Raw genomic sequence first — 26,005 nt, forward strand, 5'->3', positions numbered from 1 at the left:
GTTTAAATGGACCACAACCCAAATAATGTTGTAGCTGACATGCTGGGCCTGTATTTTTGCCTTGAATAGTTTTCAATATTCGAATGGAATATTTATGCTTCTACGCTAAAATACAAGAGCACAGTCAAATAAGCTATTATACGGTCCATTAAAAGTACTTTTAAGTGACTAGAGCAAAAGCTTGCACAACTTTTTCATTTACCAAAGGAACTTTTCAGTTAAGCACAGACCACTGTCCTCAGAACTCAAAGGAAAGTGTAGATGCCACCTTGCTCCTTCTTAGAAATGATCATTGTATATTTGCTATGCGGTGATGAAAAGAAATCTCCAACAGCCATCACACCCATGAGCTAAGACCAGCACAAAGGTAAATCTGGTTATTTAGTTTGAGAAGAAGAGAAAGTTTAAGACTCCCCTAGGTTTCACACACAGCTTGCTTTCTCTATTGTACACTTACTAGCCCTCCTCTTTGCTGCTTATAGAGTGTGCAAGTTTGAATCAAAGACATATCCAAAGATTCAAAAGTGCGTGAGACACAATCTCTTATTTACAGTCTCAAGGAAAACATGGCAAATGTACAAACATCAAATTCGTATTTCTGTGTGAAATCCAGGCACTTTTCCTTAACAGAAAAGATAACAGAATTATATCCGTGCCATTTATGAAAGAAATTGTTCTTGCTTTCATCCCAACGAGGCAGACGCTCATTTTTGCCTTAAGTGCTTCAACTGGCAATCAAGCTTCCCAGACAGATGCAATGAAAAAAATGTGTACGATTCGGTGGATCACCCACTTGATTAGTATATTTTTGTGTGATTTTCTCTGGAGATCCCTTCATGTGAGGAATTCTGGCACTGCATAGCTGCCTCACCCAACCCATTTTGCTTTGTAATAGTGTCTCTATCTAAGGCGTGATGTGCTTACAAATGTTTGCCTGTTTGATCTAAGATAAAATATAAGTATACACCCAGGCGTTCTTTGTGCATGTGAAAAATATTTTTCGTCTTCTTTAAATTTATTCATGTGTGCTTCTGTGGATAATTTCTCAGTTTCCTGGACTTATTGGAAGCCTTCCAGATTCTGGATTCAATAATCAGTGGGGATTTATTGGTGGATTCTTTGTAGTTTTGTTTGTTTTCAAGGATTGACATTATTGGAAGAAACTTTTGTTTTCATTTTTTTCAACAAGCTATGTAGAGTTTACCAACTGGAATCTATTAAAATTGCAGTGCACTGATTAATCTTCTAACAACTATAACCGTGAGAAGTGGCTGCCTTGCCTTGGAAATGGCTATGTCAGGATAGAGTAAAGGGACAAGGGCCTAGATTTGGCCATTGACACAGCATTTTCTGTGGTCTGCATCCGCTCTGAACTGGACTTCTGTGGGTTCAGCTGGAACATGGAGTGTCCCCTCAAAGATAGCTGAATGAACTGGAAGGGCTTGAAACTTGAGGAAAGCCAAGGTCCAAAGCTCTAAGAAAATTTTGGAGAGGTGGCAAACCAATGGGTCTTGAATCAGTTATCCATCAGGGAATCCAGAAAGTGAGGGTAGGTAAAAAGAAAATTAAGGAGAATCAGGGAAAAAAAAAAATCTGACTGCTATTTTGTTAGTGTGTGGTTTGGCCAAGTTCAAAGGGCTGAGAGTACCTCAAATTGGTCAAGTAAGAGCCTAATTGTTGGTTTGGGGAGTAAAGTCTTACTGAAAGTGAAAATGTGGTAACCAACCCTTGGGCAGTGGTCAGCATGTTGCTGTCCATAAAACACACAGTCATCCACAGGAATGCCCAGTGGGAAATGGGGAATCTTCCTGTGGGTGGCGCATGGCTTTGAGATCTAGAGGAAATGAAGAAACTTCAGTTAATTAAAAAAGCACTATTCAAAATGCAGTTCATGGATTGGTGCTGTCTGAGATCTGATTTTTATTAAAACACACAGTCATCCACAGGAATGCCCAGTGGGAAATGGGGAATCTTCCTGTGGGTGGAGCATGGCTTTGAGATCTAGAGGAAATGAAGAAACTCCAGTTAATTAAAAAAGCACTATTCAAAATGCAGTTCATGGATTGGTGCTGTCTGAGATCTGATTTTTATTGGTCTGCAATGAGACAAGCATAGAAATTGAGAGTAAACATTTAGAAACTTTTTACCATAACTTTATAGAGTCATTTTAAATGTGTTGGGTCTGGAAATAAATCTTTGGGCTTGTGTTTGACATGCCTTTGTTTTTATTTTATTTTCCTACTAAGTTAATTTTTATTGGATTTTACAAAAGTACGGCCTGCAACATATTGAAAATTAAAAGTCAATAAAAACAACAACAACAAAAAATCTGTTCCTTTACCACAGATATTTTTAGAAGCACTGACTAAAAGGAATAAAACAGACCTCTGAGAATCACCAGTTTCTCCCTTTGGTCCCCCCTTTCTTTCTATTGTGCTGTTTTCCTCTCCTGCCTGGGAACTTTGAAGACCTAATAAATCACTAAAGACCTGATAAATTACTAAAACCCTTCTTGGAAAACACTATGCTGATGGTTGTCAGTACCCACATTGTAGGTTTTAGTTAAAGTGAAAAATGGCTGCTTAAGTCAAAACCACAAGGACACATACTCAACTTTCCCTGCCCTATAAAATCCTGACCCTGTTTTAGTGGGGAGTCACCTGGTCTTCAGTGCTCCCCGATGGCACATCAGCTGAATAAAGACCTTCAGTTCTATCTGAGGCCCATAAATTGTTTCCTTTGACAACTGAAAATATTTAAGCAATAAGGGGTGTTTTCAAGTTGAGCGGGTGAAGGGGAGTCTTAAACTGCTGCCAGTCTGTGTTATCTTCCTGACATGTAAGTGCCCAGGTACAGACTGAACAGTGGACTTTTTTCAAACCCACCTGGCTAGAGGGACAAAAGATACTTCTATTCTGCCCTGTTGGAGTTCTGTGACTGAAGAGAGGGATAGAACAGCTTGCTGGTCTCTTTTTATGGACAGTTGGAATGGGATTGGGACAGCAGTAGGGACTGACATGAGGGAACAGCACTTCTGAAGACAAGAACTCAGGCATCACGACCACGTCAAGGGTAGTCTCCAGACCTGAGACAATATGGAGGTCAGAGAGTCTATACTTTGGGAGCCCTTCAGAAGACCAGGTATTAGGATTAGAACTTCCTCGCTTCCTCCTACTTGATGTTGGGAGGAGCTCTCTAGGTACTGCTCAAGGCAAGGCTGGGTTCCGTGTGGGGTGTGTGTGTGTGTGTGTGTGTGCGCGTATGTACATGCACGTGCATGTGTGTGCATTTGCCTGTTAAGGACAGTTGAGCCCATCTGTGAAGGAAGGACCCAGGCAGGACCCTGATGGCATCCTGTACTGAGTTGTGTAGGAATGCTTTGTTTGGTCCATTTTTATCTTGGTAGAACTTAGAGATATAAGTTAGCATAGCTCAAGGCAGAAAGGAGGTCAGAATAACAGAATATCTTAATGCAAGGGAAACTTGACCTTCCTTATCAGTTGACTTTTGTCCTAGGAAGAATGACAGATGTTCCAATTTATGGAAATACGGCTAAAAAAGAGCTTTTCAACACCTGCACACGCCCATAAGTACACGCACATGTTTAATTATACAGCTGTTTAGTGAGCAGCTTCATGAGCAGGAATTTTTGCAGGTGCTAGAGTAGACAAAAGGATGACTGTCTTAGATGCCATGGTTGCTTCAAAGCAGCTTTTAGTTTAAATGGGGCGATGCAAACATAGGAAAAATTATATTGTGCTAGTTTGAAATGTTTAAGACAAAGAGAAATTCAGGACCAAGAGAAGAACTCTGCATAACTAGTAGAGATGATACCTTCCAAGGAATCCAGAGGATGAATTGGAAACTGTGCTTTGTGAGGAAGGGCAGACAGAAGAAGGGATTGGTGCTGGAAACTGCAGGCTCTGTTGGACTGAGTGATAGGGACCCCGTCTCCCTCCATATCCTCTTCCATATGCAGCACATGCTCAAGCAGTCACCATCCTCATACATCCTCCTTCAAGATGCCTTCAAACCACCCTCCCTCTCCTGCCTTTAGGCACAGCCTTGGGAGAGGAAGCCACACTTAGGACACCATACAGAGACATACTTAACCAGCTTCTGACATGCTCCGATTCTTAGGTTCAAAGCAAGCTGACATTTCCCTAAGATTCCCACCATCATAAGAGGTGTTCTCTATTTTTTACCAAAGGGAAGAGAATCTTAGCTCTTTTAATGGAGAAGCCCAATTATAGTAGGCAAGCCTTTCTTTGGTGAAGTTTTCAATTTTGCCTTGGAAATTTAGTTCTTCAACTTCTTTATAGTCAGTGTAGAAACAGAAAACATTTAAATTTATACGTGCATGTGTATATGTAAGTGTGTACGTGCTTATGTGTATTTATTTGTGTGCATATATTTGTGTGTGTGTGTGTGTGTGTGTGTGTGTGTGTGTGTATTTGACAGTTAGAGTCCTATGGATTAACCTTAATTACAGACCTAAATTGAATACCTACTATGTTCCAGGCCCTATGTTGGAAAAATATAAATGACTCTGACAGTCCCTGTTCTCTAGGGTATAACCAAGTAGTACAGCAGGCCAGAATGTTAGAAAATTAAAGTGCAATGGAGAAAAAAGAGGGGAAAGAAGAAATAAATTGCAATGACTGTATCTGGAACCCTAAGAATTCATTTTAGAAATATTTCAGAATAGAGGTCAATATCAGACATTTGTAAGAGTTCAAGAAATCCCAAATTTATAACTTTTGGTTGATTTGACTGCATCTATTTATTGAGTTAACCATTTTCCAGCCAGTTTTTCCCACCAAAATTGTAACTGTCAACTGAAGATCAGTCATTTGTATTGGCTGATCAGGAAAAATCCTATAACAATTCGCATACCTGGTGATAGTTACACCTGGAAAACATTAGTTGGCACTTCAAAGAAGCCTTTTGTAGTTGTTGGGATTTTATCTTACTGGATTGTCGGCCTAATACTTTATTTATTTTCCTATGTATGTTCACATAGAATTTCAAGATAAATTCATTCTACCTTTTAAAAATATACATTGTGCATTGCTTTCACTTTAAAACACGCATACCACATATTGTCATATAAAATCCTGACTTATGTGAGTGTGATTTTTTTTCCAATCTGTGGCGTAATACTGTATCATAAAAATGGGACTTTTAAAAACAAATATATTCTTTACCTCTTCAAATACTTCCTTTTGGAGGCATATTAGAATCTTAGTGGAAGGAGGAGAAGCACTATAGTTACTCCTTTTTTTTTTTTTTTAAGGGTTAAGGTGGTAAATTTTATTTACTTACTTTCAATTACAGTTGACATTCAATATTATTTTATATTAGTTTCAGGTATTGTAGTTATTCCTGAAGCCTCCCTTCCTCCATCTACAAATATTGGTTTTAAAAAACCATGAAATTCAAATAATAGTTCAATGAATTTTCTAACTCAGGCAACCAAAGAGAAAGGGCCATTCAGATAATTCTCTAAAGACTAAACATTTCTTAAAGAGTTCAACTTATGTGTATTACCTTTTAATAATTATTCATTTTATTTCTTCAACCATTCACCCATTCAAATATTTATTGAGTACTTCTATGTGTCAGGTGTTCCTCTGAGCTTGGTTAACAGAAAGACAAAAATATATGCCTTTTTGATGTTAGATTCTAATGCAGCATTTTAGAAAACTGTTTTAAAAAGTAAAATTTATACTATGTTTGATTCTGAATGCTATGGATAAAGATGAGAGAAAAACAGGGAGTGAGGTGAGTCAGTCCACAGTTTAACTAGAGCAGTAAAGAAAGGTCTCACAGAGAAGGTGACATATGAATGAAGATCTGAAGAGCTGAGAGCAAGCCACGCACAGATCTGAGAATGAGCAGACAGAGGGAAAAACAGAGCAAGACCCTGGGCAGGAGTGTGCAAGGGGCAGAGAGGACGGAGGTGAGGCAAAGAGGCAATGGGGGAGGACCAGCCAGTGTGAGTGTGTGAGGCCACTGTGATGACTGGCTTGTAATAAGAGTGTAATGGAAAGCCATTGGATTGCAGCATTAACAGGATCACTGAGGGTTGTGTTGAGAACTGTCTAAAGCAGGGGAGCAAGAGCAGAAGCAGAGAGATGGGTGTCAAGACCAACTGCAATCATTCAGATGGGAAATTATGGGGGCTTAGACTAGGACGATAACAACAGAGGTTTCAAGAATAGATTCTGGGTCTATTTTATCCAGAAATTCCATTTCTGGGTATATGAAGTCTGATAATTAAGATTGCGAACTTGCCACCATGAGCTTACATTGGCAGCACTGTACAAACAGCTTGGTAAGGTTTCATAACCTTGGTATATCAGTGTCTCACAGGTGTGTTCATGTCGACATGTGGCGGTGTCTTGCTGAGTGGCGTTCATTATTGTATGTTTTTGTGTGCCATTGCAAGAATGAGCTTGAATTAGAGCAACAAACACACATTACATTTCTTGTTAAACTTGGCAAGAGTGGAAGTGAAATCAGAGACATTTAGTCCAAGTTTATGGGGATAATGCCATGAAGGAAACAGCGGTATACAAATGGATTAAACATTTTTCTCAGGGGAGAGAACGCACCATTGATGGAGAGAAGTCAGGGTGGCCAGTAATGACCAGAACTGACGAAAACATTGCAAAAATTCATTTAATTGTGCATCAAAATTGTCAGCTGACTGATAGAAGCATAGCAGACCAAGTGAACATCGATAGAGAAACAGTTAGGAAAATTTTAATTGAAAATCTTGACATGAGAAAGGTGTGTGCAAAAATGGTCCCAAAGAGCTCGCCAGTAAAAAAAAGTAAAGGAGAGTTGAAGTTTGCCAAGACCTTTTGGAGAGGTAAGATGATGTTTTGGGCTGTGTTATCACTAGTAGTGAAACATGGCTGTACCAATAGGACCCTGAAACAAAGCGTCAAAGTGTACAATGGAAGTCAGCCAATTCTCCATGACCAAAAAAGTTCCGTCAGTCCAAATCAAGAGTCAAAACTATGTTGCTAACATTTTTTCATATCAGAGGGATTATTCATTATAAATTTGTACCAACTGGACAAACAGTTAACGAAGTTTACTATTTGGAAGTGCTGAAAAGGCTGAGTGAAAAAGCTGGACAAAAACGACCTGAACTTTTTGTCAACAATTCATGGCTCTTGCATCATGACAATGCACCAGCTCACACGGCACTATCTGTGAGGGAGTTTTTAGCCAGTAAACAAATCACTGTATTGGAACACCCTCCCTCCTCACCTGATCTGGCCCCCAATGACATCTTTCTTTACCCGAAGAAAAAGGAAATATTGAAAGGAAGACATTTTGATGACATTCAGGACATCAAAGGTAATATGACGACAGCTCTGATGGCCATTCCAGAAAAAGTTCCAAAATTGCTTTGAAGGGTGGACTAGGAGCTGGCATCGGTACATAGCTTCCCAAGGGGAGTACTTCGAAGGTGATTGTAGTGATATTCAACGATGAGGTATGTAGCACTTTTTCTAGGTTGAGTTCACAATGTAATTATCAGAACTTGTATGTCCAAAAGAATTGAATGCAAGGACTCAAAAAATATATATGTACAACCCTGCTCATAGTAGCATTATTCACAACAGGCAAAAGCATTGAAGCAACTTTTGTGTATCAGTAAATAAATGAAAGAACAAAATGTGGTACATACATACAAATGGAATATTATTCAGCTTAAAAAAGAAAGGATATTTAGCACATACTACAACATGGATGGACCTTGAAGACATGATGCTAAGAGAAATAAACCAGATACAAACGGACAAATACCGTATGATTTCACTCACGTAAGGTACTTAGAGTAGTCAAATTCAGAGATATAAAAAGTAGCGTGGTGGTTGTCCCAGGCTGAGGGGAGAGAGGAGGAAGAAGTTGACGTCTAATGGATACAGAATTTCCGTGATGAGGGAGGAAAATGGAGTGGACAGTGGTGATGGCAACGCAACAGTGTAATGTACTTAAGATGTCACTGAACTGTATACCTAAATATGGTTAAGATGACAAATTTTCTGCTATATACATTTTGCCACAGTTAAAACAATTTTTAAAATGTAAGAAAAGATTCTGTATCTATTTTGAAGAAAGGGCCAAGTGAATGTGCCACTGAGCTGGATGGTGTTGGAAGAGGATTGGAGAATGATTGAACTTTCAGCCTGTGCAAACTGAAATGGAAAGTGCTGTGAGGGGAGTCGTTTTGAATGTAAGATGAAGAGCTTGGTTAGAGACATGTAGACATTCCATAATTGAATCTTTCTTGCTTTTCTTCTTTTGGGGGAAAGGGGATATTCCAGCCTCATTTTGGCATTTTAGTCCAGGTCTCAACACTTTCTCATCTGAATGATTGCAGTTGGTCTCTGCACCCATCTCCCTGCTTCTGTTCTTGCTCCTGCACTTGAGACCATTCTTAACACAGCAGTCAGAGTGATCCTGTTAACATCTCAGTCCAATGGCTTCCCATCACACTCTGATTAAAAGTCAAAGGCATCACAATGGCCTGCAAGTCCTCACGTTGTGTCGACCTCTCCTCATGTGTGAATATATACAGTCTATTCTCTTTATTCACAGTAGTTGTTCCATAAATCCCTCCCATTCCAAAATTGAATTAGCCCATACTGAACCATTGCTCCTAGGGGAAATATGTACATCCATCTACCTATCTGTCCACATATCTCATGTAGATTATAATCTTAACTCAACAAACAATTTAGACTGGTAGAGTCTATTTTCTTTATATTCCAAAGGAGAAAATGAGGTTCAGAAGTGATTGTGGCCACCCCACTAACAGGTGCCACGTTGGGATTCAAACTCCATCAACTGGTCCTAAAGCTGGAACTTCTTGCACTACACTGGCAGTTCCCTACCTCTCCATCCTCTGGATGTCTCTGTTTGAGAGCTAAACAAGAAGGCAGAGTGTCCACCTGTTCAATCTCATCTGGGAACGTGCACGTGGGCTGCTCTGTATATGTCTGTGGATTACCGAAAAGCACCACCAGTATTGGTTTGGTAATTACAAAGAAAAATTAGCAAGTAGATGAATTAGCAAATACAAATCCATGAATAATATATCATATCATATCATGTCATGTCATATCATGTCATATCATAATTCAGATATATATATGTGTGTGTGTGTGTGTATATATATATTACAAAATTCTACTACAAAGTCATTTTGAGCAGCTGGAAAGGAATTGCCACCTCAGCAGAGCCCCTGCCTGCTCAGCGTTTATAAGGACCCCAGAGAACAAATGGTATTGTTAAGAGGTTGTTAATGGAAGGAAGAAAACCAAATCTTCAGATGGATCCTCGAATGTGGCTCTTAAGAATAAAAAAGAGGCAATTACATGACTTCCAATATACCCTTCTGCATTTTCCTTTTTATCTAATTTATGAACTTAGCAAATTACCTATTCAATAGCTTCAATCAACACAATTTAAAAACAAAGCAAATAAAATATATTGAGATGAACTGTGTCAACAGCTTTTAAGAAGTTCATGAAATGTCATATCTCTCATGTTTTCAAAAGTATTTTTAAAATAAAGGATAAAAATAATTTTAAATTCAACTCTATGCCAAGGAAATATATAGGATGATTAGTATATAAGGGAGCATTTGACCTGTCAAAAAATCTTTTTATAAATAGCATCTATGGAGAAGGCAACTTGCCAGAAATATTTGAAAATGCCTCAGGATACTAAAAAAGAGAACTTTTTCTGGAATATTAAATTATTATAAAATCTCCCACTCATGAGTTAATCTTTCTTTTTTCTTAAGCAAAGAATTATTGTGATTAAAAATAATCATAGTTTACATTTATTGAACTGTTGGTTCTTTTCTAAGTTGTCCACCTATGTTAACACTGTAATTTTTATATAAACTCTCTGAGATAGGTACAATTATTATCTCTATTTGGTAGATTTGGAAATGGAGACACCTAAAGATTCATAACAAGGGTAGATTGAAAGAGGACAAAATATGGAATTCCTCCTCCTGAAAATGATGGATACTTCTTTCTTTCATGTCGTCTGTTTCCCGTATTCTCAGGCCTCCATGTATTTGAGAATTATTGAGTCACAGTCACTTTCTAGATTTTATACAGTTTTTTTTCCCTAAAATCAACAGTTCTTCCATCTGTAAATTGTGAATTCTGCTATTCTCTCTCATATTATAAATCAGACAAGATCAGGTGTATTTCTATAAATAGGTAAGACCACAGTGATGATCGTAAATAGGGAAGTCTTTTGCTATGTGTCCGAGAGAGAAATCACTTTTACAAGTCACGTGGGGCCCCACATGTCAGGCTATCTGTGTCAGGTTGGCCCAGGGAAAAGCAGAGCAGTTAACTGTGTAGCACTGGTGATTTGAAGACCACTGTCTCCATAAAGCTCTGTCCAACCCATCTGGTCAAGTCTGAAATTTCACCTTCAAAGTTGTTTTCTTCTAATGTTGAAGGCTTTTTAATTCCAAACATCCCTGTTAAAAGGCCAGTGCTGCAGGGAAGCAGCAGACAGCCGTGACTTAACACAGAGTTTGGCAGGCTGTCTGCTAAAGCAAGATAAAGAGCTGGCCATCTGAGATAGGTGTCTACAAGGCAGCAAGAGGGATTAACAAAAGAACTAGAAGGACACCAAAAATTATAGTCATGTACCTAATGGACTACTTGTGTGTTAATGGCAGAGAAAGAAAAAGAAGGAAAGGATACGCCCACATTTATAAAGTGTTCAAAGGAGATATTGACAATTAGGATTTTATTGCTGTTCATATTTCACCTTTGAATCTTTCTTGGACCAGGTCTCTTGAAAATTACCACTAATGCTTTTTCTCCTTCCCGGGACTTTTTTTTTTTTTTTTTAATTATTTCTTTCTTCAATTACAGTTGACATTCAATATTATTTTATATGAATTTCAGGTGTACAGCATAGTAGTTAGACATTTTTATGCAGTGATCCCCCCAATTAGTCTAGTACCCACCTGGCACTATATATAGTTGTTGCAACATTGCTGATTATATTCCCTATGCTGTACTTTACATCCTCATGACTATTTTGTAGCTACCAATTTGTACTTAATCCTTTCACCTGTTTCATCCAGCCTCCCAATGCTGCTCCCCTCTGGCACCCATCAGTCTCTTCTCTGTATCTATGAGTCCGTTTCTGTTTTGTTTTGACCAGGCTGCTGATAGAGCTCCAGAGCAAGGGTTGCTGGAGATGCAGTTGGGTTTCTAGCTGATGACTAAAAGAGTCGACAATCACTGTGTCCTCAGCTAATGCAGCTAAAAGCCAATAGCACAATTTTTTGATAGCTATGCACCTATCATGACTACTGACAATGCTTCCGGGAAATCACAGCAGCCTGTGATTCCCTAGCCCTTGGAAGGAAATAAAAAGTGAGAGACGGCCTGGAAGAGACACCACGGCAGGGCAAAGAGAGAAGGGAAGAGACACGCTTCTATTCTATCCTGCACTTTGCTTTCTACCACACCTATGGAGTGAACAAGCAACTATTCGAGCTTTAATTAAACCTATAGTGGAACTTGATGCCATAATCCACAACTTCATGTTAGGAGTACAGTCTATTTTATGCAGACAACAATCTGTAATCAAAAATTGTGTTGTAGGGGAAAAACCCCCACAAATTTTATGAAAATACTTTACATTAAAAAATGCCCTGCTATGTTGTTAGTTACCTGAATCAATTGAGATCTATGGCACTGCCATGGGGCCCAGAGGAAAACACACATTTCATGTTCTATGAATTTTTATTTGTATCGTATCAACATCCAGACCAGGAAGAAGCTATTTTGTCCATATGTTGTTATTTAATATATGGTTAAAAATCATTTGAGTACAATTCAAATACTAGATTGCTGCAGAGCAGGTTTGTTTATTTCTATTCTCTTAACATTTAATTCAAATCACAAAAGCAAAAACAATTCTTTGTCTGGCTTGCAGTTTGCTAATAGCAGTCATCAGAATAATGATAATCTCCAAGGCTAAAATCAAGGTTGGATGGGTGCTGATTTGCTCAAAGTATGAAAATGTATCATGTATTCTCTACCATACAGAACACATCTAAACCTTCTTCCAATAAAGCAGCTCTTTAAATATTTAGGAAGGAACTAGTCTGTCCCTTCTGAATTTTCACAGTAGGGTGACAATTTTCCAGTCCTTTCTTGGGTCAGGCATCCAACATGGTTAAAATTGTCTTTTAATTACTGAGAATAAATTTATTTCATAGCTTTAGGTTTCGTTTTGTTTGGAAATAGCTTTTGAACATGCAAAGCCATTTGCTTCCTGATTCCGTTTTCAAGACTTTGCATATATACTATTTAAACAGAAAAAGGATTGCCTTAGAAAATGTGTATTCTCTGTTTAATTGACTGTTTGGTATCCTGCAGTTTATGCCCGCAGGCAGTGGGAGGAATTTCAGAAGGTTACACATCTAAACATCCTGTACATTGTAGTGGCTGTAGTATGGAGTGATATATGGGCTCTTCTTTGAGACTGAAGCAAACCCTGAGCTTAACAAGGTTTCCTTAGCTTAAACTAACATGGAAGAAATAGTCCATAGTGCAAGTCACCAGCATGCCTCATGTTATCCTTACAATGGGCAGCGTGGCAAAACTCAGTGGTTTCCAAACTCTGCTCCACAGAGCCAAGGTCCCTTACTTAGGGTACCCTAAGTGCTATGATTGGAGTTTGATGGGAAACTGTCTGGCTTGTGAGACCCCTAACTCCCATTTCAACTAGAGCAGCTATGCTGTGTCTATTTTACATATTAGTTTCAAATTTAGTTTGTTTATTTTTTTGAAAACAGGCTTCTTCTAAATACTTTCCTTCCTTTACTCCCATTTTTCTTTTAAAAGAACTAGTGTAATCATTAAGGTCACTAACTTTGAAATCAGAAATAAGTAGATTCAGATCTGCTTTTCTACCTACTAGTTCTATCATTTTAATGTCTTTGAACCATGTTTTTCTCATCTGTAAAATGGGATGATATTGTTCATAAGGTGCTTTTGAGGATTAAATACGGTAATAACGATGCCATCCTTCTAGAAAATCTTTCTTCTCTCGGCTTCCTCAACACCACCTTTTTTAGTGTTTGATTTGAGAAGTACAATATGAGTATAGATTACAGTGAGTCAGGGTTGCCAGGTACACACACACATAAACACACACACACACTCAAAGCTTTACAGGTAACTGATAGATTTAATAGTGCACATGGGCTGTGACAGCTCTGCTCTACTTTGTGCTCATGAAACCACACTACGAACTTAGCCTTGGTTTGAGGGTTGTAGTAATGTCATCAACATACAGAAAATGCCATCCAGAAGATAATGATAGAGATGGTACAGGGAATTTGAACATATATTTTAATGCAGAACACTGTGGAAGTGCCAGTGGACTTTCAGACTGGTAAACAGAACCTTAGGGGATAAGATAACTTTCTTCAAGTATTTGATGTCTATGAAGAGATGACAATGATCTTGTGCACAAAGTAGAACTCAGGCCAGTGAGTAGAGCTGAATTGTGTTAAAAAAAGAACAGCCTCCAAATGCAAACAGATCTAAACAATTCTGCTTGAAAAAAACTTCACATGGGGTTTGGGAATAGACCAATGGTTTCTCCAAAACTTGCACCCTGGGGAGCTTTAAAAAATGCAGTTTTCTTGGTTCCATTCTAAATTTACTGAAATCACAGTCATCTGGGGGTGAGACCTGGAATTTGTGTTGTTACCAACTCCCACTTGATTCTCTAGTAGCCAGTGTGAAAACAATTGGACTCCGTGAGCTCTACAGAGCCTTTCATATTTCTGTGACTCTATTCCCAGTCACCTGTCACAGGAAGCACTAAGCATAATGGTTAGGAGCGTGGATTCCTGAGCAGAACGTGTGGGTTGAAAGCCCAGCTGTGTCTCCAACTAGCTCTGTTTTTGAGTAAGTCTGTGTACCTTAAGTTCCTCATCTGTTAAATCAGGATAACAATGATAGTTTCCACTGGTAGGATGTTGTGAAGAGAAAATGAGTGAATAGGTAAAGTAAGCACAACAGTGGTTATACGTGGCATATACAACTATTAGCTATTTTTTTTCCTACTGGAAGATAACCAATTCATTCAACAGGACATGTTGATTAATGAATGTTTAAGAAGTGGAGGAAAAAGAAATCATTCAAAACCAAGTGTCTTATTGTTTTTACTTTTATATTATTAATCATTTTTCAAAATGGTTAAATGGTTCCAGCTTTAGTAAGCATTATAATACAGACCATATGTAAATACTTCTTTGAGTGTTGCAAGGTCATCAAAGTATAAATATAAATATGAAGTTTACTTTCTAGTAATGGAAAACAATAGAATATGTAGGGAGCAAATGAGGATAGAATAGAAACTGGCTAAACTCAAGTCTCTATACTTTGCAGAGGTTTCTGTGTGGAATCACATCCATCTAACTTTTTTTTTTAAATAAAGTGAAATATTTAGATCTTGGGTATATAATCTGATGGATTTTGCTAAATGAATATACCCTGTATCTATCATCACTATAAAGATACAGAACAGTTACATTACTCTGGAAAACTCTCTCGTGTTCCCTTCCAGTTAATCCCCACCCCCCAAAGGTGAGTCTTCTGAATTCTGTCATTATATGAACTTTATATGAATGAAATCATACAATATGTACTCTTTTGTGTCTAACGTTTTTGCCTGTACACTATGTTTTTAAGACGCCTTTATGTTGTTGCATAAATCCGTATTTTTTTTTAGTTTCCATAGTGTATTCCATTGTATGAATACATCATCATTTGCTTATCAATTCCTGTGTTAATAAACATTTAGATTATTTTGTGTTTTTGTTCCTTGGGTAAATGTCTAGCAGTAGAATTTCTGAGTCTAGGGTAAATATGTGTTTAACATTATAAGAAATTGACAGTTTTACCAAGTAATTTTACCATTTTACAATCTTCTCAGAAATGTATGAGAATTCCAGTTTTTCCACATATTCATCTACATTTGATATTGTTGTTTTAGTTGAAGATAGTGGTTGTAGAGGGTGTGTGACAGTATTTAATTGTTCACTTAATTTTTATTTCCCTGGTGACAGATGATGTTGAACACATTTTTCATGTACTTATTGATGATTTTTGTAACTTCTTTTATGATGTATCTGATCAAATATTTCATCCTTTGAGAAAAATGGTTTGTTTGTGTTTTTCTTATTGATTTGTAAAAGTTAATTATATATTTTGGACAAAAGTCCTGTATCACTTATATGTATTGCAAATACTTTTTTCCTAGGATGTGGCTTAAATTTTTGTTTTTATAAGCAGAAGCTTTTGATTTTTATAAAATCTACTTTATTATTTTTTTGTATTCAATGTGTTTTATTTACTAAAGAATCTGTGTCCACCCCAAGTTTATAAGATATTCACATATATTTTTCTATAAGCTTTGTATTTTTAGCCTATACATCTAAATCTATACTAAATCTGAGCTTTGATGTATGTTGTGAGGTAGGGGTTGATGTTCATCTTTTTGTTTCATACATTTATCCAGTTGTTCCAGCACCATTTGTTGAAAAAGCTTTCTTTCCCCATTGAATTACCTAACATCTTTGTTGAAAATCAAGGAAGGTGGTCAAAAAGTACAAACATTCAGTTATAAAATAAGTACTGGGGATGAAATAACTATACCTGACGAGTGTAATTAACACTGCTATATGGTGTATTTGAAAGTTGCTAAGATCCTTAGAGTTCTCATAATAAGGGGAAAAATGGTTTTTTTGTTTGTTTGTTTATATCTGCGAGTGTGTGAGATGATGGGTGTTAACTAAATTTATTGTGGTAATCATTCACAAAAAAGTATGTTCTCATTATGGGGTACACTTAAATTTATACAGAGCTGTATTGTCCATTATATCCAATAAAACTAAAAAAACAATTGACCCTTTGTGTGTAGGTCTAGTTCTGGACTCCATTCTGTTCCACTGATGCAATTTGTCCATCTTTCTGATGTAAACACTTTTATGATTACATCAAATTTTATAGCATATCTTATCATCCTCAAATGTCAGTTTTCAAATTTTTTTCTTTTCCAAATTGTTTGGCCATTCTCATTACTTTGATTTACATATAAATTAAACAATCCATTTGTCTATTTCATTTATTTATTTATTTATTTATTTATTTATTTATTTATTTATTTATTTTTAATTAAAGTTTATTGGGGTGACAATTGTTAGTAAAGTTACATAGATTTCAGGTGTACGATTCTGTCCTAAGGGTGTGGGTTATTTTTAAGCTGATTAAAATTCGTCTATTTCTACAAAGAGCCCGTAGGAATTTTGATTGAGTTTGCATTGAATCTATAGAAGAACTGATATCTTAACAATATTGATTCTTTTAATTCATAAATATGATGTGTATATCTCTGTATTTGTTTAAATTTATCTTAATTTCTCTCAACAATGTTTTGTAATTTTCAGTCTTATACATCTTTTATTAAATATATTCCTAAGTGTTATAAAATACTTTTGATACTATTATGTATAATGATATTTTAAAATGTTTCATTTTCTAGTTGTTTGTAGCCATTTTAAGAATACAATTGATTTCTTTTCTACTGGCCTTCTGTATTGTAACCTTACTAAATTCACTTATTCTAGCAGTTATTTTGTAGGTCCCTTAGTACCATCTGTATAAACAATCATATCTTCTACAAATAAAGACAATTTTACTTCTTCCAATCTGCAAGCATTTCTTTTTCTTTCTTATTACACTGCCTAGACTCTCCAGTGCAGTGCTGAATAGAATTGATGAATGACATTCTTGCCTTTTTCCTTATCTTAGGAAACTGTTTAATATTTCACCATTTAATATAATATAGCTATAAGTTTTTGATGATCTTTATTAAATTCAGGAAATTCTGTTCCAGAATGCTGAAAATTTTGATCATGAATGGATGTTGAAATTCGTTAAATACTGTTTTCGGCATCTATTAAGACTATATTATTTTCTCATTTTGTCAGTTAATATAGTGAATTATATTATTTGATTTTTAAATGTTAACATAATCTTGCTTGGAATAAAACTTTGTTATGATATAATTGATATGTGTGTATGTGTATATATATATATGTATGTCTATATCTATATTGTGTTTCTGATTTGCTAATTTTTAAAGGATTCTTCTGTCATGTTCATGACAAATAATTGGTTTGCAATTTTATTTTCTTAGAGTCTGCCAGTTTTTTAAATTATTATTATTAGTGTTACGCTGGCTTAGAAACAAGTGTGGAAGTGTTTCTTCCTCCTTTATGTGCTGAAAGAATGTATATAAGTAGATATTATGCAATCATTTCATGTTTGATAGAATTATCCAATGAAACCTACTGAGTCTAGAATAGATGAATGGCTATCTTGATTTAGAATTGTTTGCTTCTCCTGATGAATTTCTCCCTGTATCACTGTAAAACATCCTCTTTATCTCTGGTAATATTTTTTGTCTTGAAGTTTATTTTGTGTAATATTAATATAGGCACTTCCACTTTCTTATGCTTATTGTTTGCATAGTATGTCTTTTTCCATTCTTTTGCTTTCAGCCTATAAGTGTACAAAGTAAATCTCTTGAACATAGTGTATATTTAGATTTTGCTTTTTATCCAGGCTGATAATTTCTGCCATTTAAATGTTTAATCCATTTTCATGTAATATAATTATTGGTATGGTTGAATTTACCTTTATCATTTTGCTATTTGTTTTATATTTGTTCAATCTGTTTTCTATTTTTTTCTGTTCCTCTTTTCCTGACTTCTTCTGGGCTATTCAAATACTTTCTATTATCTTCCTTTACTTTCTCTATAGGCTTTTTAGTTTGATATGTGTGTATTTGTTTCTAGGAGATTATAGTATGTATCCTTAATTGGCCACTGTCTATTTAAAATTAGTATTTATCATTCCATGTAAAATATAATGATCTTTCAACAGTATTGTTCTACTCCTATCCATTCTTGTGCTATTGTTATCATATATTTTACATGTACACATTATAAATACCATGATACAATGTTATAGTTTCACTTAAAATTGTTCATTGTCTTCAAATAAATTTAGAGGAATAAAAAATATAGATATTCACATATTAGTCATTTATGGTGCTCTTAATTTTTTTTTCTGTAGATCTGAGTTTACATCTGGTGTCATTTGCCTTCCACCTAAAGGACTTTATAAGTGTTTCTATAATATAGGTCTGCTGGAAAACTATTTTCTGAGTTTTTATTGAAAATGTTCTTATTCCATTTTCAATATTGAAGGATATTTTTGTTGGATATAGATTTCTGGGTTGGAAATTTTGTTCATTTAGTTTGTTTGTTTCTTTTACCACTTTTTATTCCTTGAAAATCCCTAGCCTATTTCTACTCCTGGATCTCTATGCTTGCTGTTTACTTTCCCTGGACAACTCCTTAGCTAGTTCTTGACATCACCGCTTGATTCTCATCCATTTGGTTTCATATCATACGTCTTAGAGAACTCTGTTAACCATACCATCCAAAATCACCCTTCTTCCCTGTTTCTCTCTCATTATCCTGTTTACATCCTGTGACACTTTCACAATCTTTAATTATATTTTTATTTGTTTACTTGTTTCTTATCTTTCTACCTGACTACCTCCATAAATATATATATATATATATATATATATATATATATATATATATATATATATATATATATTCTACCTGACTAGCTCCATAAATGTATATATGCTATCTGTTTCATTTTTACCTACATTCTTAGCATTCAGCAAAATACTTGGGATCATAACAAAGGCACAATAATGTTTCTCTGATGTAAAATGGATGCAACTAAAGTTGCAGGCACATCTAGAGTTCAGGTTTGCTAGACTTGAAAAGAGACACTGTATAGTCACATACTGTTAAATCCTTCAGGACCATCTGTTTTACACACTGTGCTAGGGCACATAAATACAAAAGTGATGCATCTTTAAGAAGCTTTTCCAGACTCTCTGAGTTAGACACAATCTCCTCTTCTAGTTCCCATATCATTCTACGTCATGGTACTCTTTATGATCTACCTTATACTGTCGGTGTTTTTATACATATCTTTTCTCTCCAACTGAACTGTCAGCGCCTTGCAGGCAGGGACTGTGTTTCCTAACATATGCTGGCAATCCGCCAGAAATAACCTTAGTGTCTGCAGAGGTTTAGGATATTTTTAATATGGTATTGCACTGAAAATGAATTGAGTAAGAAGCAGCATTTTTGTTTAATAAGATTCTTTAGTTCGCTGAGGGAAAAGGAGCTGCATAATTCCAAAGTAATTAGGATTTTCACTGAGCATTAATAAAGCCCGAAGTTTCACCAAGGACACTGTGTGGTGTGTGGGGGAGGACTCCTCTGTCCCTTTTCTGTCTTTGTTCTTGTTTATATGCACTGACTTTCTAGTTTATACTCCCTGTAGTTTGCTTCCCGATAAAGTGCCAGATATTTCCTGCCCACGCCTCTGTTTGGCTGCAGAGCATGAGAACTGTAATTGAAAGCAACAGATCAGAATATTTTTTAGACTAGTAGGTAATCTTAAAAATGCCCATTTTTAAACATAAATATTTATGTATGTTGCCAAACTGAACTTCAATTTGTTACGAGGAGACTTTTGATTAGTCTGTAGTCTGAAGAGGACCCATATAAAAAGTAGTTAACCTTTATAATGACAAGATTCATAGAGAAATCTGGAGGAAGAAGGACTGAAGCTGGTTTTCACATTCTGATTCCATGCATAAAAGACGAGCATGACTCAACCCTGGATAGGGATTCAAACAACTCATACGCTCGTTGTGGTAATTTATAGCCTCTGCGTCTGGTGACTACAGTAATCTTTCCAAATCATGCACACCTGTGAAATGGAAAAATGATATAAGCATAGCTCTTCTTTATGGAATAATATTTTTTTAAAGACCTCGTATTGTTTTGACAAATTCAAATTTCCAAAAGTCATAGGAGACTATGGGACAATACTTTTTAAAGTGTGTGTATATGTTGGGCATTGGGGTTACAAGTCTGAAACTTCTTGTAGATTCTCAGGCCCCATCCAACGCTTATAGAATCAGAATCTTCAGAAGCTGTGCCTGGAGAATCTGAATTTTAGCACCTTCGCCAGTAGATGTGTCCACACTTGGAAGTTTGGGAGTCACTGCTTGAGAGAATAGAGAGCCAACCGTTGTCTATTTCATGTGTTAAACTATGCCTGGAAAGTTTTGAGTCGCTTCAGTTTCTTCCCAAGAAGACCCCAGAGATCTCTGGTTTCATTGTTTTTTGTTTGTTTGTTTGTTTTTCACAACTGAATTGACTCTTAAATGAACAATTAGGGAAGAGTGTCCAATTATGTGATTGAAACTAAAACAACAACGAGTTAGTCCTTAAACTGGCCAGCCCAGCTTATCATATGACTGTCAAATAGGCTTCTCTGAAACATGCATTGGGTCATAAGAATTTGCCGGTATCCAGGAAGTTCTGCTCTTTGTTACATTAGCAACACAAAAGTAATTCTGATGATACTGCAATATTCAGTGAGTGTCTCATTGGATGTAATCAGAAGGCAACCTTATTCCTGCCCTCCTCTGCCCTTTCAAGTCATCTGTGGGATTAATTTTTTTCTACCCCTTGGATAAAAACTGGGTACGTTTCATGAATTTTCTCTCACTTTTAAGCATTAAAGAGTTCGTTCTTTACTCTCATTACTATTTATACAAAGTTATATGTCATTAATTGATATATCTAAGATAGAAAAATATTTTTAAAACATCTTCAAACTTTATTAAAAGTTAGTTTTCTCCCTCTCTCAGCTCATTTCTACTTGGGCTATTTGCTGTGGGAAAAGAGAGGGTGGTGGGCTCCTCTGTTTTTATCTGCCCAGGGCTTTTGCTTTTCTTCCTTTACCACAGCAGATCATCCCGGGTTCCCCCAGGGCTGAGGGATGCAGGGTATCAGGTGAGAAAGGTAAGGCGGATAAAGGATTACTTGATAGATACCTATACAAAGCTAGCATGGATGCTGCCTGACTTGGCCCGGGTTGCACACTGACTCTTCTTCCAATGGAAGGATTTCAAGGCTTTTGCAGGAAGTAGGCATTACTTGCTGTGAGCTAAATATCTCCTCTGGGGTCACTTTAAGCCCCTAGATATCTGGATAAACACTTCTACATTGTTCTCTTGAGGTCTCATTGCCCCAAACACCAATATCTAAGGCATCACCAAACCAGCTCCTCTCATACATGTTAGACACATGGTCTATGAGAAACTTTCACCTATCTTTTGCTCTGACAAGCCCTGAGAACACAGGCTGCATGCAATCCTGACACCTGTCTTACTTTGCCATCTGAATAGCTAACCAGTTGCAGTCCCTACCTTTTGGATCTTGCAAGTGGTGTAAAGAGTCCAGTACACTGCTTCCCAAGTGCCAGCAGGTGCTACTCAAGCTCTCTAGGTAGTTTATTGAATTCTTTTCCCATAGGGTTTAGGTGAGATAGGACTTGCCCATCTCACATGGAGGAGGGTAAGTAAAATTCACAGTACTATATCGCTCCCTTTAAGAAATTCTCTACCTATTTCTTTCTTCTGTCTCTTTTTTAGACTGGTGGTAAATCATCAGCTCAGGGTTGGAAACTGGTTCTTGACCACTTTCTTTGGATGTCCTGAACTGGGGCTCTCATGTCTCACTTTAGTAGTGTGGGTTTTGTTAGCGTCTATGTCTTAAGGCTTCAGTTTAGGGCTTTGTTTGGGACATTGGGACATAAAGCGTTCCACTTTAACATCTCTTTAAAATCATAATAATAGCTAATTTGTTAATCACTTCTTATGTGTTAGACACTCTTTCATACAGGCTTTATCTCATTCCATCCTCCCATAATCATATAAGGAAACAAAAATACAGAGACGTCAAATAATTTGTATAAAGTCACCTACGTAGCAGTGGCAAAATTCTTCCAACACTATGCATTATTTTCTTTTTAGGAAAGTAAGAATGCTTTTGTCCCTTAGAAAGAAAATACTATGCATTTATCAGGGGAAAAAAAAGTGCTACAACTGTTTAATACCCTGACTTTTGCAATGGTAAGACATAGACGTTTGGAGCAAAAGGATTAACAACAGTCCTCACTTGCTAAGCATTTTGCTGTATCTTAGTCACTTAATTCTTACATTAACCTCAGTGTAGATGCCTTGTCTTCATCTTATAGATGAGGAAACTGAGGCCAGGAGGAACTTAGATGACTTATCCTAGATCACATAATCAGAAACAATGGGAGCCATGATTTTAATTCAAAGTTTCAAATCATGACTCTGAGTTTACTTTTCTTTCTATTCTGATGGGACACACTCGCAGAAGGAATACGTTCCATTGTAGGTCTCTGAGCTGTGGCAAATATTTAAAATTTGGTTAAAGCTGCTTGTAACGTGTTTGACTCTAGATGAGTCAATATGGCAAAGGAGTCAGGTTGCTACTAAACTTCTTGAAAGCAAAAAGCATCTTTTTCATCTTGGAATCTCTAGTGCGTGATCCACAGTTGATACTCTGTTAATGAATTAGTTAAATGAATGAACAAATGAATGAAAAACTTTCTTTTAAACTCTCTGGTGGAAAGTACAAGTAAGCTTTGAAGTGAATTAGATTAGTATATTATCCTTCTCCTGGGTATTTACATTTTATAAGATGATTCTGGAAGAATTACCCAAATGAATGATGTCTAAAGTTGAATTTCTGATTCTGGATTAAGATGGAAGAGGAATTGAGATGAGTTTTTCTCTGGAGTCTCAAGTTTCATCGCAGATATCACAATAAACTGTGTCTATATGCCTTGAGGAAAAAGTGGCATGTTTCTTTGTTTGGGTTACAAAATGCCCCAAAACATTTTACCTCAAATAACATGTTCTAATGTCAGTCACCCATTAATGGAGCAGGCTGCTTCTGACATATTCACAGTCAGACTTCTGCCAATGGGCCTGTTCCCTGGGCTCTGGAAGGAGGGACTGAAGTGTTGGTGGTGGGTAGACCAGAAAACCTCTGAGATACTCTGTCCCTGAACTTCTGGAGATTCTAGGATTCATTCAGGTGGTTGATGACAGGATACAGCTAATCAGATCTGTCTGTTGTCCACAGGTCTGAGGCGCAATTACAGATGTACCATCTGCAGTGTCTCCCTAAACTCCATAGAACAGTATCATGCGCACCTGAAAGGATCCAAACATCAGACCAAGTAGGTGCTCTCATACTTTTACTCTTCAGTCCTTTTGTATGTGATTTTTAGCATGACGATTAAAGACTAAACATTGTAATTATTTAAATCAATAGATGGAAACTGCATCTCTTTATCTCCAAAGTTCCTTTGATATTTATGCTGCAGAAACCTCTAGAGTCCACGTAGCACTACATTTTTTGGCACAAATTATGACAGGTTATTTTTTATTCATTTTTCAAGGACAGTTCAGCACAATTTTATAAACTTAGGAAACTTTTAGATCTATACTAAGTGCTTTTTTAAAATAAACTGTGTTATCTCTATTTGGAGCTTGTGCCAGACCTCAATGTTAGGTCAAATTCTATGAATGCCTTCTACCAACAAGATGAATATTGTTGATTAGAAAGTTAACAAATCTGTTATATTAAATCAGTCATATACGTAACTATTTCCAGTTAAATGGAAGCTCATTTTGTTATTTTTTCAAAAAATCCTAATGATTTTAAACCTAAAAAGGCTGATCAGGCATAATTTCACCTGTATCTATACTGTGCATCTTTTAAAGAATCAATGACATTAACATTTTTAAACTAGCTGCTAGGGCTGCTGTTAAAATCTAATAAAATAGGAAAAATAAGGAATACGTCAAAAATATATAATTCTCCTGAGTGTAATTGTTTTCGTTTCTCTCATATTCATTATCAGAATCATTTAACAGATTGGACTGTACCAAGGCTTTATGAATAACAAATGATTTATTCAACAAACATTTATTGAGCGCCCACTATGTGTCAGACTCCGAGGTATGCACTGAGGGAGAAAAGAGGAAGTGACTCAGGCCTGCCTCTTGTGGCGCTGCCTGCCAGTCTGGAGAGGTAGCCTTAGAAACACATAGATTGTTCTCTAATGCCATGTGGACTCCCAGAGCTCTGAGTACCAGGGAGGGAGCAACCAGGGCAAGCTGTGTAGGGCCACGGATGCAGAGGCTGCACAGAAAGATGAGATCACGGTCTGATTCCATTCCCCATTAGAGCTCTGGTGGCTAGCACAGCACTGCATGCATAGTAAGGGCTTCATAAACATTTTTGATTGAATAAATGTATGATTTAAAAAAGTAAGTAACAGTTTTCCAGGCAGGGATAGGAAGAAGGTGCATTCCAGGCAAGGAGATTTATTTGCAAGGATATTTTAAAGACATAGGTTATAGAGAGTCTGGTTTCGGTAAGGAAATGTAAGCCTAGAGTTTGTTATTGACGCTCAGTGTTTTCATCGCATTGTGCTGTCTCATGAGTCAAAGCCACTTTCATGACTTGTTTTAATCTGATCCACCCCAGAATACTTTTATCAAGGTAATTCTTCAAAAAGGAGATTTTCTCTGATTTGTTTTGGAGTACGTAGAGCACTTGTATTTATTACTGGACACTGCCGCCCCCTCCCCCGCAAAATAGTCTATTCATCATCTCTCTAACTACTATGTGGTAAGAGGCAGCATATGCATTCTTGTTAACATGCATCAGATGTGCACACAGACACATTATAAGTAGTTGCAACAATAAATGATAATCTTTTAGGGGCATGTATTTATTGCTCTTAATAAATAGAAAAAGGTAGGCAATAGTGACTTTAAGTGGCATGAGTCATGTAAATATGCATAACTAATGCAGACAGTATCTCCAGCTTCAGGAATACCTCTGTCTCTCCATGTGTACGTATAAAAGTTTATGTGTCAGAATCTATGCTGTGCCTTTTCACATCTATTATCTCATTTAATCCCGGTAACTACTTTGACCCATTATTTTTTTAGGTTGGTGCAAAAGTAATTGTACAATTATTTTTAACCTTTTAACCCAAAATTACTTTTGCACCAACCTAATATATAAGAAAACTAAGGCTCGGAAGCACAAAGAAACTTATCTAACCTGGCCTTGCCAACAAATGGCAGAGCTGGGACTGAACCTAGCAGTGTCTGACTCATGCTGTTACCTCTTCCATTTCACTCCATTACACACACAAGCCTGGAATGGAGGCCTGCCAATAGAGAGTACTGTAATGAATTTTGAAAAAGAGGGCATCACTTCCCTGGTGGGATTTAATGAATATATATGACTTCCCAAGGGTATGTCTCCTACTGTGCTGCCTTCTTCCCAATAAATAAGACAGTTCTTTTCTACCTCAAAAGCACGAGTTGCTCTCCTTCTGAAGAGTGAAATGAGGAAAATGTGAGGAAAATAATTGTAATAGCTCTGTCCCACATGCCTGTTTCATCTGCCCTGATACCTAATTTGGATATTGTGTGTGTGTGTGTGTGTGTGTGTGTGTGTGTGTGTGTGTGTGTGTGTGTGTCTTTGTTTATGGAATAGATTGCTCCATGATTTTATTTATAATATTATTGTCAGGTTTGGTATCAAATTTATGCTGGCCTCATTAAACAAGTTGAGAGGTTTTCCCTCTGTTTCTAATCCCTGAATGAGATTGTGGTAAACTACTGTTATTTTTTACTTAAATATTAGGAAGAACTCATTGATGTAGCCATCTGGCCTGGAGATTATACAGATTTAATTTCTTTAATAGAGCACTCTTCATATTTTCTATTTCTTCTTGTCTCAGTTTTAATAAGTTGTTTTTCAATGAATTTGCCCATTTTATCTCTACTTTTAAATGTATTGGTATAAAGTTGTGCATGAGATCCCCTAATTTTA

The 26,005-nt window shown here is 36.6% G+C and overlaps 1 protein-coding gene across 3 annotated transcripts in view; it reads left to right on the plus strand.

Moving 5' to 3' along the window:
• ZMAT4 (zinc finger matrin-type 4) overlaps positions 1 to 26,005 on the plus strand; it is a 325,908-nt gene that overhangs the window by 263,383 nt on the left and 36,520 nt on the right. For all 3 annotated transcript variants that reach the window (XM_033104618.1, XM_033104619.1, XM_033104620.1), the window contains one exon: positions 23,228 to 23,324. In XM_033104618.1, the coding sequence (XP_032960509.1) occupies positions 23,228 to 23,324 (97 nt within the window). The remainder of the gene's footprint in view (positions 1 to 23,227; positions 23,325 to 26,005) is intronic.

The sequence above is a fragment of the Rhinolophus ferrumequinum genome, chromosome 4 (assembly GCF_004115265.2).
Source record: "Rhinolophus ferrumequinum isolate MPI-CBG mRhiFer1 chromosome 4, mRhiFer1_v1.p, whole genome shotgun sequence".
Taxonomy (NCBI): domain Eukaryota; kingdom Metazoa; phylum Chordata; class Mammalia; order Chiroptera; family Rhinolophidae; genus Rhinolophus; species Rhinolophus ferrumequinum.